Below are 13,292 nucleotides of genomic sequence, written 5' to 3' on the forward strand. Positions count from 1 at the left end.
GGTCTGGAGTCAGGAAAACTCAAATCCAAATCTGACTTCAAATATTGTGTGGGAACCTGGGCAAGGTACATAACTTCTATTTGCCTTAGTTTCCTCACCTATAAAATAGGGATAATAACATGAACCTCCCAGGTTAGTTGGAATTATAAAACAAAATAAATGTATAAAGTGCAGTACCTGGCACTTATTAAAGCAAATTCAAAACTTAGATGTGGATTATTTCCCCCTCTTTGCAGACATAGGGTCATCATCTGATTATTCAAATAAAGGAATTGAAATGAGGAAGACAAAACATTGTCATTAGGTTTAAAATTCTAAAACTTGTAGTATCCTCATTTCAATCAAGTCAATTTCTTTACAAATATTGATCCACTGCATAATAATGACTTTTCTCCAGATTCCACCATCACTGTCCCACCCCATCCTGGCCATGGCGGCCTTAATCCATCTTTACAATGTTCTGTTTCATATAGCTTTTAAAAACAAAACAAACAAACAAACAAAAACAAAAACAAAAAAAGAAAAAGAATGTTCAACCCAAAACAGTGAATTACTTTGCTTTTTAATGATGTAAGTCAACATAAAATCTGCACAGTAGCTTTTCACCTTCTAGCCTTCCTTCAGTTTTCTATGTATTTTTTTAAAATTCTTCAATAACTCCTTAATCCCTGGAGTGGAGAGTCCTGTAAATAGCCTCCCCTCTTTTAAATTCTCCTAAAAAAATAGAAATAGACAAGCAAAATAAATTCTCCCACTAGCAAAGTTTTTTAAATCACATTTTACTCTATATTTTGAGATTATCACATTTTAATCCTTTATTATATGTTTCTAATCCTTTCAGTTAAATTTCTTTACAAAGCTAATGCTACTGTTCTGAATACTTCACTGCATCAGTTCATGAAAGTCTTTTGTTATTTCTTAGAGAACAATAGTTCTCATTACATTTTTTCGGACATTTTCCATTTAATGGATATTTTCCTAGTTTCTATTTCTGTCATAAAATAAGCTGTTATAATTATATTAATATGGGTATCAAATTTTCTCTTCTTAAAAAAATTCTCATCAATACCCAATTCAGTAAACAAAATGAAAAAAAAAAAAAATGTTAACACATGCATATAAGATATAAGACACATGGAAGATGACCAATGTCAAAACAGAGACTTATCCCTGAAAGTCATGTGTGAGAAATTGGGGAAGGAGGAGAGGGTTTGCCTAGACTACAAAGTACAAGAATAATTATGCCATAACAACCTAAATATCACATAATATAAACATATATATAAATAGCAACTTTACAGAAATTTTGTCAATAATAATAAAATTAGACTAACCCTCTTACATAAAAGCTACCTCTGTGATTTATGTAGTAAGCCCAGATTGCCTTACTCACATTAGAAAATATGTAATCACCTAGAACTAAGACACCCTTGAACTGCATTATCTCTCATTCTTCCATACCCATAATTTTCCATCTTTTGCCGGGGATAGAGAGAGCAACAACTCCAAAATTAGGAATATTGCTAGTCAGTAACAATATTGCAGGAATAACCATCAGTCAAAAATTATCTTCTCTCTTAAAACCACAACAAAATTCCCTGTTAAATAGCAATGTTAACTAATTTTATTCAACTACATATAGCTATAATGTATCTTACGTCTTTCCTTGAGATAGGGAAAATGAAACTAGAAAGTGGGAGCAGAAAGTTAAAGTAAATCAAATTTTTAAAATATAAAGCTTATATGCTATGTCAAAACCAACAAAATTATTCTATAAATAAAAATTCATATTAGTTATCTACTACATGTGCTTAGCAGACACATGTTCATTTTCTACCAGAAGATTTGTGTTAAGTAGACATATAAGAATACAGAAAGTAAATACAAGGTAATTAGTGGATAGAAAGTAAGCAAAGGAGGAAACAGACAGCTTTGAAAGAAATGAGTGATTTTAAAATCTGTCCCCCCCCCCCAAAAAAAAAAAAAAAAAAAAACAATGGCAGTTGTATGGAGAATGGAATGAAAAATAGAGACTTGAGCTAGAGAAAGACCAAATTAAAGGATTTCATAAGAATTCAAATGAAAGGTAATAAAGAACTCTAATACAGTTGTTGAACAATGTATTAGATAGAAAGACTAATTAAACAAAATGAAGAACACCCGTCAAATTTGATCCCTAAGGACAGAGTAGTACAGGCATGAGGATTAAGGTTCAGGGATATGGGAGAGTGTCATGGCTAAATCTAAGGTTGTAAACCACAAAAAACAGTGGTACTTTCAACTAAAGTAGCAAAATTCAGATGAGGTATGGGTTTCTAGAGACAGATAATGACTTCTGTTTTGGACATGATGAATTTAAAATGCCTGCAAGATATCCAATTTGAAGTGCCCAATAGGCCATTCAAAAGAGACTAAAGGCTTGATATCTGTAGCTAAGAAATAAGACATCAAAACATCAGAAAGGAGCATAGATCTCTGACCTTGGACCAAGAATCAAGTAGAACAAATGTTTTCTCATTAAATATCTGAATAGTGCAACATAAAGCCTACAAATTTTCGCCAATATATTAAAAACTTTTACCCTTATTCATTGCAGCTTTGGATCCAAATTGTGTATTTTTAATGTACTTGCTATTCTCTTTTTTCCATTTGCAAGATATAGCCATTTGATTAATAGCAAACACATCTTCAAATGCAAATAAGCAAATAACTGTCTTTATAGATTTCAGACAGTTCAGCGATTCTTGTACTGATTTAGAAAATACTTGAAAATCACAGTAGAAGCTTTTACAAAAATACAGAATGTGTAAAATGACATTTTGGCACGAAATCAAAAGGCAAAAATGAATTGTAAATTGTCTAACAAGATATATATATATATATATACACACACACACATACACACACATACAAATATATACATGTTTTATTATACTTAATTAAATAAAAATTACATGCAGAATAAAACAATTTATCATCATCATCATAATAAGAATATATTGTTTGGTCACAAATAAAGCTACAATGAAAATATTTTAGTAAGTTAATTGCTTTGTCAACTTACTTCTGTGCTCCCTGAGACAACAGCTTTGTCCACGTTCATTAATGCCTGTTCTTCAGCCTGGCATATTCCCAGAGACCATTCTGCACAACGGTGATGAGCCCAAAAATGACCTAAAATGTTTTAAGTAAAATTTCTTCAAAATTTAACAAGTGGTAAAGTAAAAACTTTATATCCTACTGATATCAGATCAAGTTGACTTCAAACACTCAAAACAATAAATAAGTGTTCTAGTTGAGTAAATCTGCTAGGTTAACACAAAGTGTTTAAAGATTTCGTGTGTGTGTGTGTGTGTGTATGTGTGTATTCACTTACTCAATACAAAGCCTAAATTAACTTCTTACAGATGGCTAAGCTATATATATATAAAAAATTAGTGCACTTTGACACAATAGAGCCAGGTATAGAGAGCTATTTGTTCTCACACCAAAAAACTCAAATTGCTATGTTACAGTTATCACCTATCACATTAATCTGTCTACTGTTGCTGTTGCTTGTTACTCATGAATATTACTCTCTAGAAATCAGCTGACAAATAGTAAAGTCTGTTATAATTCTAAGTAAAGTAAGAGTCAAAAGGCTACAGGGGTATGAGACGAATTTAACATACACATTTTACTGCATGAAATTTGTTACATTTACTTTAGCTTCATGGAGATACCTGTAAAATTTTTTGTTTCATTTTAGCTGATTGCCAAGGTTACAAATTCAGCTCCAGATCATTCACATGGTTATTTGACTAAAATATAAACTGCAGTATTAACTTATACTCATTTAACATTTGTTCAAATTAAATTCAAGTTTCCCTTGCCACTAACTGTGCAAGCATGTTTTCTGTTTATTTACAAACTTTTAAAGAAAAATATCCATGACTAGCTTAAACTTTCTAAATTTGCAAGTTTTATCAGCTCTTGAATTTCAAATAAGCAATGTTAAAAACTAACTACTACAACATTTGAAGAACTCAGCAGTCAAGTAAGAAATAAAAAGAATACCATAACTTAAAATATTTCACTAAAGCAACTTTCTACTTCATTTAATTGGTAAATACTAATTAGTCAGTTTTGAAAGTATCAGACTAAAAGAGGCAGATGGGATGAAAAATATAATTCTTGCCCATAAGTAATTTGGGACAAGTTAGAAGTAACATTAAAACTATATTACTGACAGAGAAAAAAAAGTGGCATATACTATAAAAACCAAGATTAAAGTAAAATATCCAAAAAATACATGACTTTTAGATCTGAATAGCAAATCAAATACTGAACACATGATTTACTGAATTAAGCACAATAATTCATTAATGAATTAGTTTGTTTCTTTATATTCACTGGGACTTCACTCACTAATAGAAATAAGTACTTATACTTTCTATAATAGAAGATTATTTCTGTAATGAAATTCAACATAAATCATAGGGCAAATCAAAATGTTCCTACCCGTAGACTCAAATAAGGCTTGGAAATCAATGTCATCTGGAAGGCCAACCAGACTAAGTTCGTCCCACAATTTACCAGTCTGATCATCTGAAGCAGTTTGGGTGCTTACACTTACACATGTTACACTCCGTCGAGGAGATCGTTCTCTGTGAAAGTAAAAAAGAAATATAAGGTCATAATGATGATGGAATAACTAGCATCTATTGATTTAGTGCCTACTATGTATGGATCACTAGTCCCAAATCTTCACAAATGATAATCACAACAACTTTATAAAGAAGGTATTGTAGCTGAGGAAAATGAGGTATTAAAAAGTGAACTGACTTGTCTAAAAATAACACCTCTCTTAAGAGCCAAGGCTGTTGAAATACTGTGGCAACAAAAAATGTGGACCATAAACCCCATCTGAGATACTAAAAAGTATACTAGGAAGGGAGGGAGGGAGGAAAGGAAGAGAGGTAAGAGAGGGGGAAGTGGGAGGGGGAGAGAGAGAGAAAAGGAGGGAGATGGGGAAGAGGGAGGAGGGGGGAGGGGGAGAGGAGAAAGGAAAAGGAGAGAAGAGAGGGGGGAGAGGGAGAACAGCAAGTGCATCTTCATGTAACAGAATTATTACTGATAATAAAATCCAACAAAAATAAAACTAGAGTAAAATGTTGAAAGTGGTTTTCCTTTTAAAAGCAGAAAAAATTATAATGTTGTTAATAAGCCATTTTCAGGAAATGAGGAATGGAGACAAAAAACCCAAAATGATGAACCAAGTACAAATGTTGTTATGCTCCAAAACCATAAAATTTCACTTATTTCATATTTAAAGTTTTTTTTTTAAATATGATGAAAATCACAGCACTTAATATTAAATCCTGAAAACTATACTGGGATTAACATAGCATCCCATTTAATGTAATAACAAATCCCACCCACAATATGGACAATCCATCAATATTCTCAACATAAATAACCTATCAAAGACAAGCATTAATCAAGTAACTTTTCTTAAAAACTAAATTATACAAGTTCAAAAGTTTAATCTACAAACATAAAAAATTCCAACTTATAAAAATTTCATTTTGTACCTTATTTAAGCTTTTGATAACTACTCATGACAAGTAATTTTTTTTTTCGATTAACATGTTTTTCTTTACCAATCATTACACTATTTTATTACATATCAAAAGTCAAGAAGGTAACCACTATATTAATACTGGACCTAAGAAAAATACCAATTGCTCATGGATAGGAAAGCAAATATCATAAAAATGGCAATTTTATTAAATTAATTTACTTATTCAGTATGATACCACATTAACAAAAAAAAAAAAGTTATCTTTCTATGGAACTAGGAAAAAACTCATTTAAGAAGCAAAAGTTCAAGAACAACAAAGAAAGTAATGATCCAATACAATTATAAGAGCCCAATGATGAAAAATACCATCCACTTCTAGAGAAAGAACAGTCTGAATGTTAAAAATTGTCTATATATGTATTGGGGGGGAAAATCAAGTATTTTAAAAAATATTGTATCTGAGTTTTTTTTTTTTTTTTAAAGATCATTATGGCACTTTTAATAAAGACTATTTTAATAAATAGACAAACCAATTTTCCATGAGTCAATCATTTATTTCTACAAGGGCTCACAAAAATTATAAAGTAACTAATTTGAATGCAATTCAACCTTTACATTTTATTTTCTCACTATTGCTCTTTCCCCATTCATTCTCCCCACCAAAAAAAAAAAAAAATCTTAATTTTAAAAGGGGAAGGGAAAGAGTTAGATCAAAAGTGATGGTATACGGAATATTCCACACTCCTTTTCTCATCAATTCCTTATTTTCCAACTGACTTTTTCAGGCGACTCACCATAAAAATATAAAGTACTGCTTCATAGATAAAAAAAATAATAGGAAAAAGAATGAATTACTGTAATAGGAAGTTGTATCAGGTTACCTACAAAGTCTTGCCAAAAATTACAACTATCCGATAATATGAATCAAATAATATTATACTTTATATAAATTTAAAAAACAAACAGTAAAACTACAAGTTCCTTATAGATACAGACAAACCACAAGTAAATGATATTACACATGCATTCACACAAAAGATACAATCAAATTTATATAGAAAGATCAAGTGCATTATAAATTAATAGGAATTTGTATAATAATGCCATTTTTAAAATTACATTAGTAACCATTCTTAAAAAAGCAGAAAGAACGCTGAATTTGGCATTTAAGTATCTAGGTAAAAATCCAAAGATTATCAGTTAGTGAGTGATCTTAAGCAAGGTAACAACTGGATCCTTACCTAATCATGGACACAATTTTCCTTTTCTGAATCTCATCTGTTAATGAATATTGGGCAAAACAATCTCTCAAGTCTAATTTCAGAAGTATAACCTATATAATATATACTTTCTTCTATTTATATACTATTTAGCTGAACATAGTTCTAGTAATTCTGTTTAGTTCTTAACTAAGAAATATCTTTTGTGAAAAGCAACTAGTAGAGAGCCTGGCATGCAGATGCTTATTATTTGTTGATTAATTAAAAACAAGGCTCAGTAGTGCCCTCGCACTCCACCCCAAACGCCTTTCTGATATATACTAACAGCTTAATATTTCTAGATGAAGCAGCTATTGTCATTCAGTCATATTGTCATTCAGTGAACTAGTATTTATAAATAAACTATACCCTATCTGAAGACTGAATAATTTCTAATACCCATAATATACATTGCTACAGCAAATGTGAATCTAGATGCCACTTTATTTTCATGAGGACTTTTCTACTTCTGTATGGAACACTCTAAAAAAAACTTTCATTTATTACTTCTCTTCTGGTGCTGACAGCAGTCCAAAGCTAGAAACCAATCAGACAATGATAAACACCAATACTGAATTAGTACTTATGCTTGGATGTTACTCAGCACAGCACTTGGTGATGATTAGGTCATCATGCTAAAAGAAAAGAGCTGGTTAGTTACTCTAAGCCAAATTAATTTTGAGTTGTATCACAGGCTACATACATCTATAGAATCAGATAGTTCAATGGAATCTATATGCTAACAGTAAGATGACTGTCATAAAACTTCCTATTTACTTCCACTAACATTTTAATAAGGAATTTATAGTATACCTATGAAACAAAAACATACACAGCACTGTATTATGATAGAATACAAAAAACAGCTCATCAAATATTACAATCATCAAGCACAAAGCAGTTCTCTGCGTATTAAAATGTTCTATTTAATAAAAATTAAAAGTGGAAGGAGAGGATGAGGAGAAACAGTTCATGATCAATTTTATCTCTTTACCATTTAAAATGTCAGCTTCACTGATCTCTACCCATTCAATTAATTTAACAACCTTTACACTTCAGTTTAGTTATTTGGCTGTTTGTGATTATGACTAGTTTGTCAAAAGGCAGTGAAGGGATTTTTTTTTAATTTAAAAAAAAAAATTGAGAAAAGACTAAAGTGATGAAAGAGCAAAAACGGTTAGCAAAGAACACATTTTTTTGTGTATGAGCACACACAGAGATACACAAATACATGCAAAACAAGAAGTAAAAAATGATGTCAACAAACTTTGCAAAAATCTTAACTTACTTCTTCTGTCCTCTTTGTTTACGTGGCACTGCGTTTTGTATTTTTTCACTGGTTCCATCGCTGTTGTCCCCGATATCTTTCTTGTTCAGAGGCTGCTTTTTCCAAGTTGTGATGAATTCTGGTGTTGGACTAAACTGTTTTAATTCTCCTTGTCCTAATGAGCTTCTTTCACCACAGTAACAAAAAGCGCATAGTTGCTCACTGATAGAAAAAATGTAACAGGTGAGTGTTTTTTTTTTTTTTTTTGGGGGGGGAGGTATTGGGGGGAAGGAGAAATAGGGACAAAAATCTGTTTTCAAGAACCCCATAAGAACCTAAGCCAGTATAATACACACATACATACACACACTTACACCAAGGGCCACACAGACAACCCACTCAATAAATTAGTTAATAATTTCATTTCACAAGATAAATGCTAAAGCATGGTAGAGAACATCATATCAAGTTCAACCAGTCTCTACAGTTAATGCTTAATTGTTCCATGTTTAAAAAAAAAAAAAAAAAAGTAATCTACAATATTAAATATTTTATGGGAAATTTCAACAAAATTATAAAAAAGATAAAACATGACTCTGAATGTACATAAACCTACCTCTCCCTCTATATATCTCACAATCCCTTAATACCCACCATTTTCCCCTCTTTTACTGAAATTTCTGATGAAAAGGGCTATAGGTACTTATGTCTAAAATCAATCTTTATTCTAAGTCATCCTATCTTCACTTATGCATCTCCACCCTTAAAATCTCTTTAACTTTCCCAATCTATCTCTTCCTTCCCAGCTATCTAACAAAACGCTCTACTTTGGGGGAGGAATGAAGAATGAGAAAGTTCCCATACCCTCAAGCTATCATTCTCCCTTTCTTCTTTCACAAACCTAGAAAAATCTATATATTTGTTGTCTACACCTTTCTCACTCTTTACTCTTCTGCAATATGCCTAACCTTATAATTCAACTATACCTGTTTTTTTCCAAAGCTACAAAAAAAATGATTACTTAATTTCCAAAATCTGATGGTCTTATCTTTTCTCAAGAGTTTTCCATTAACCTCTGACACAGACTATTTTTACTTCCTAGATATATAGCCTTTTCTCTGAATTTCTGCACTATTGTTATCTTTTGGTTCTCCTCCCTTTTTCTCTCCCTCACTGAACTTACTCTTTGTTATTATCCTTTGCTCTATCAAAAGGCAACTAGGTAGCAGAGAGAATTAGAGGACTGGACCTGGGAGAGAATAAGCGCGAAACCAGCTTCAAACATTTAATATATAAAAGTAAAGCAAGTAAGTCAATTAATATCCTGCAGTTCTCCTATTACATCTAGGGTCAAATATAAATTTGTTTTGGATTTAAAACCTTTTACAACCAGGCCTCAATCAATCTTTTCAGCCCTATTCAGTTAGTTGCCTAAATTCCTTTTACATTCTCTCTGGTATGTCAATTCAACTTTCCTACTGCTCTTCATACATGACACCCCATGACCATTCTCCATGCCATTATAATGGCCTTTATTCATTCCTAAAACGTGCTCTCCCTAACATTCAAGGTTCCTTTAAAACTACACTAAAGCTTGTACTTCAATATGAACCATTTTCCTGACCAATCTTTCTTACTAATATATTAGTTTCCAGATATTGTACATATTTCTCTCCCAAATACATTTAAACTATTTGAGGACAGGAAATCTCAATTTTGCTATGTCCTCTCAGTTTCTAATACAATGTTTGGTGCCAATCACATCCTTATTAAGTGATTGCAGACTAATTCTTGTAAGCAGCAATTATTAATACTTGCAAAAACCTAAGGAACATGAGGAACAGTATTGTGCTATTTTTTTTTTTAAAGGAGAGGAAGGTTATATTAAATCAGTGGAAGAAGAGAAAAGGTGGGACTTTATTCAATAAAGGAAAAGCTAACCCAAACTATGAACTCATATTTATACATGTTTATGAAAATAAAGATAAGCAAAAGCTAACAGAATCACTCTGATCTTCTTAAGAAACTGTTTAACATTTTGTTTTTCTTTTGAAACTAATACAATACCAATTAAAAGAAATAACTTTATCCAAAAAACAGAATGAGATGCAAATGAAGTAGACACTACTGCTATCAAAAATGACAAGATGACAATCTGTGAAGCACAATTGGGAGCTTACCATATAAAATATCAGTAATAATTATTTATTCATTTCTAAAGGGCAAAAAAATTAAACTTAATTTTCTAAATCAATGAGAAAACTAGAAAAAAGAGGAAAACTAAATTAAATTATAACTGAGGCATAATGGTAATTACCTAGTACTTTCAATCAATACATATTCTCCAATGGGTCAAGCACTGTACTTGTGAAATTATTTTCTTTGTATAGCATGCTTGACCTATAATTAAAAATTTATTTGAATACTGACAGTGATAGATAAAAGTTCATTTCATTTTAGTACTTAAAAATTGTTATTTACATGCTAAGTCAAGTTCTACTATCCCCCTCTATTTGTTTTTAATTATCATATTGGCCATACCACTCAAATTCAAAGAAGTTATTTGGAGAAAAGTCCCCGAAATTTCTTTTCAGCTATAAATCTTTGCTCTTATCTTCAAAAAATTTATTTTCTAAAATCAACCAGTATAAAAAAAATTTTTAAGCTTACAAACAAGTCACACATAACCAAAGAGTCTCTTAATAATTTTCCTGCTAATTAAAAGCAATGCCCAAAAATATGCCTTCCTCCTTAATAACCAGGAATAATGCCCATATTTTCCCAAAATGCTCCCAGCCATGAGTCCTCTAATGGACTCTTCCATATTTAGTAGTTGCCCAATTTCAAAGTTTTCAAAGAATTTCTACTTTCTCCTATAATCATGCTCCCAAAATAACACTTCTTGCTATACAACTCAGTTAACTTTCCCCAAAACATTACTTTGTTATTTAGTCCTACTGCATGAATCGTCCATCTAACCTGATTTTAGCTTCTACTCCAACAGAAACAGTAGAGCTTGTAGATTCCTCAGATACTGAACGCTGGAGAGCTGGTGTTAGCTGCTTATTGCTGTCCACTTCTGTATCACCATCCTCTTCTGCAGATTGTTCTTTGACTTCTGCTGAAATAGAAAACAGACACAAGATTCTATTTTCTCTAATTATTTAAGTAATTGAGATAAACTTGCTTTTCTAAATTTATCTGCATTCTTTGAATAAAATAATTCTGCTAGTAAAGAATTAACCATAAATTACTTACCTACAAATTTCAAATTTGTCTCCGAGAACAAATTAACCAAAAAAGAAAATGTCTATTTTTAAAAGGATTTTCCCCCCAAAGAAATCCTGAAATATCACTTCTATCACTGACACCAAATTATATGCAAAATATTTTCATCCACTTATATTAGTCAACCAATAAGTATATATTGAGGTTTATGTGAAGCACTGTTCTAAGCAATAACAATATTTTCAAAATGTCAGAACAGCCCTGCTCTTTAAGATTATCTCAATTTAATAGGGGGAGATAATATTTAAGTAACTAGGCATAGTAACTTTATATGGAAGGTGCTAAAAAAGCTGGGGTGGAAGTTGGAGAAGGAAAATGGGATATTAGAAAAGGGACGATTTTTTTTGTCTGTCTTAAAAGAAGCTATATAATAGAATAAATGATGAGGAGAGCATTCCAAGCACAGGAAACAGGACAATGTAGAAAGACAGAATGGCGAATTACCAAGCTAAAAACAGCAAATCATTGTGTGACCAGATCACTTTAGTGTTCAGAGGGAAGAAAGCATAAGAAAATTGGAAAAAATAAAAAAGGTCTTAGTTGCAGCAAACATTTAATGTAAACTAAAGAACTTCATAGGGAACAGCTAGGTGGCACACTGGATGGAGCACAATCCCTGAAGTCAGAAGGACCCGAGTTCACATCTGGCCTCAGACAATTAAGGATTCCTAGCTGTGTGACCCTGGGCAAAGTCACTTTACCCCAACTGCCTCAGCAAAAAAAAAAACTTTATATAACCCTTGAGGTAATAAGAAACCATAGAAATTTACTGGGAGGTAGATTGGCATTTCTAAACCTTAGGAAAAGAATGTTAATAACTGATCCAAACAGAGGGAGAAGAGATTTTAGACATGAAGAATTAAGCTATCTAGTCAGTTAGGTGGTGAAAGTAGATCAATTCATGAAGACATGAGTTAAAAACTGGCTTCAGTTACTTGTTAGTTGAGTAAATTGCTTAATCTATGTTTGCCTCACTTTCTTCAACTGTAAAATGAGGATTAAAAAAAATGTAATAATCACAAGATTATTGTGAGGCACAAATAAGTCTGTAAAATGATACCAAAAAAAATTTTAAATGTAGTAACAGAGTACCTGGCACATAACAGGAGCTACATATATACTTCTTCCCCTCCTCTCCCCATGAGAAGATTATTTCAATAGTCTTGACAAGGGTAAGGATGGCATCAACTAGAATGGTGATTGAATAGAAAGAGTAGGACATTATGGAGGTAAAAATCACTAGAAATGAAATAGAATACATGAATATGTGGTTAAACATGAGAATTCAAGGATGATACTGTTATGTGAATGGCACTAACTGATAATTTTGTAAATGAATTGATTTCCAAAACACTGTCTTGAAAATGCCAAGTTTGAGGTATCTACAGGTCATCTACTTCAAGATGACTAAAAATTAATTGGTGACATATTACAATAATATAGAAGAGAAGCTAGGGTTAGATAACATCTGGGAATCATAAATGTTAAGTAAATTCATAGGAGTTCATAAGATCAAATGAAACAATATGAGGAGAAAAGAAGGTGACAGGACATAAGCTCTAGGAACAAGTATAAAAAGAGAGCAAAACCTAGTTTAAAAAGTCATTCAGACAATAGCAAGACAGGACATAAAATTCAAAATAAGATAATATAAATATAAAACATTATATTCAAGAAAGATCAGAATTGGGAGAAAAAAAACCCCATTATATTTAGCAATTACGAGATCACTGAAAATTCTAGATGGGGCAATTTCAGAAGAACTATGAAGAAGGAAAAAGGAAAAAAGACTAAACCGGGTCCAAAGTAAAGAGAGGATAATTATAAAATGAGTTATCTAGTTAAATGACTTCCTCAAGGAGTTTGGTTGTAAAGAGATGTGGAATAACTTGTGTGTTTAAAGAAAGGGAAGGTT

General features: G+C 31.6%; 1 protein-coding gene across 15 annotated transcripts in view; it reads right to left on the minus strand.

The window, feature by feature from the left end:
- KMT2C (lysine methyltransferase 2C) overlaps positions 1-13,292 on the minus strand; it is a 242,261-nt gene that overhangs the window by 139,187 nt on the left and 89,782 nt on the right. For 12 of the 15 annotated variants that reach the window (XM_031939470.1, XM_031939472.1, XM_031939482.1 and 9 more), the window contains 4 exons: positions 11,069-11,210; positions 8,111-8,311; positions 4,501-4,646; positions 3,065-3,174 (listed from right to left, as the gene is read on the minus strand). In XM_031939470.1, the coding sequence (XP_031795330.1) occupies positions 3,065-3,174; positions 4,501-4,646; positions 8,111-8,311; positions 11,069-11,210 (599 nt within the window). The remainder of the gene's footprint in view (positions 1-3,064; positions 3,175-4,500; positions 4,647-8,110; positions 8,312-11,068; positions 11,211-13,292) is intronic. The other 3 variants (XM_031939483.1, XM_031939481.1, XM_031939475.1) reach the window with 1 other exon arrangement.

This window comes from Sarcophilus harrisii, chromosome 5 (assembly GCF_902635505.1).
Source record: "Sarcophilus harrisii chromosome 5, mSarHar1.11, whole genome shotgun sequence".
Taxonomy (NCBI): Eukaryota; Metazoa; Chordata; class Mammalia; order Dasyuromorphia; family Dasyuridae; genus Sarcophilus; species Sarcophilus harrisii.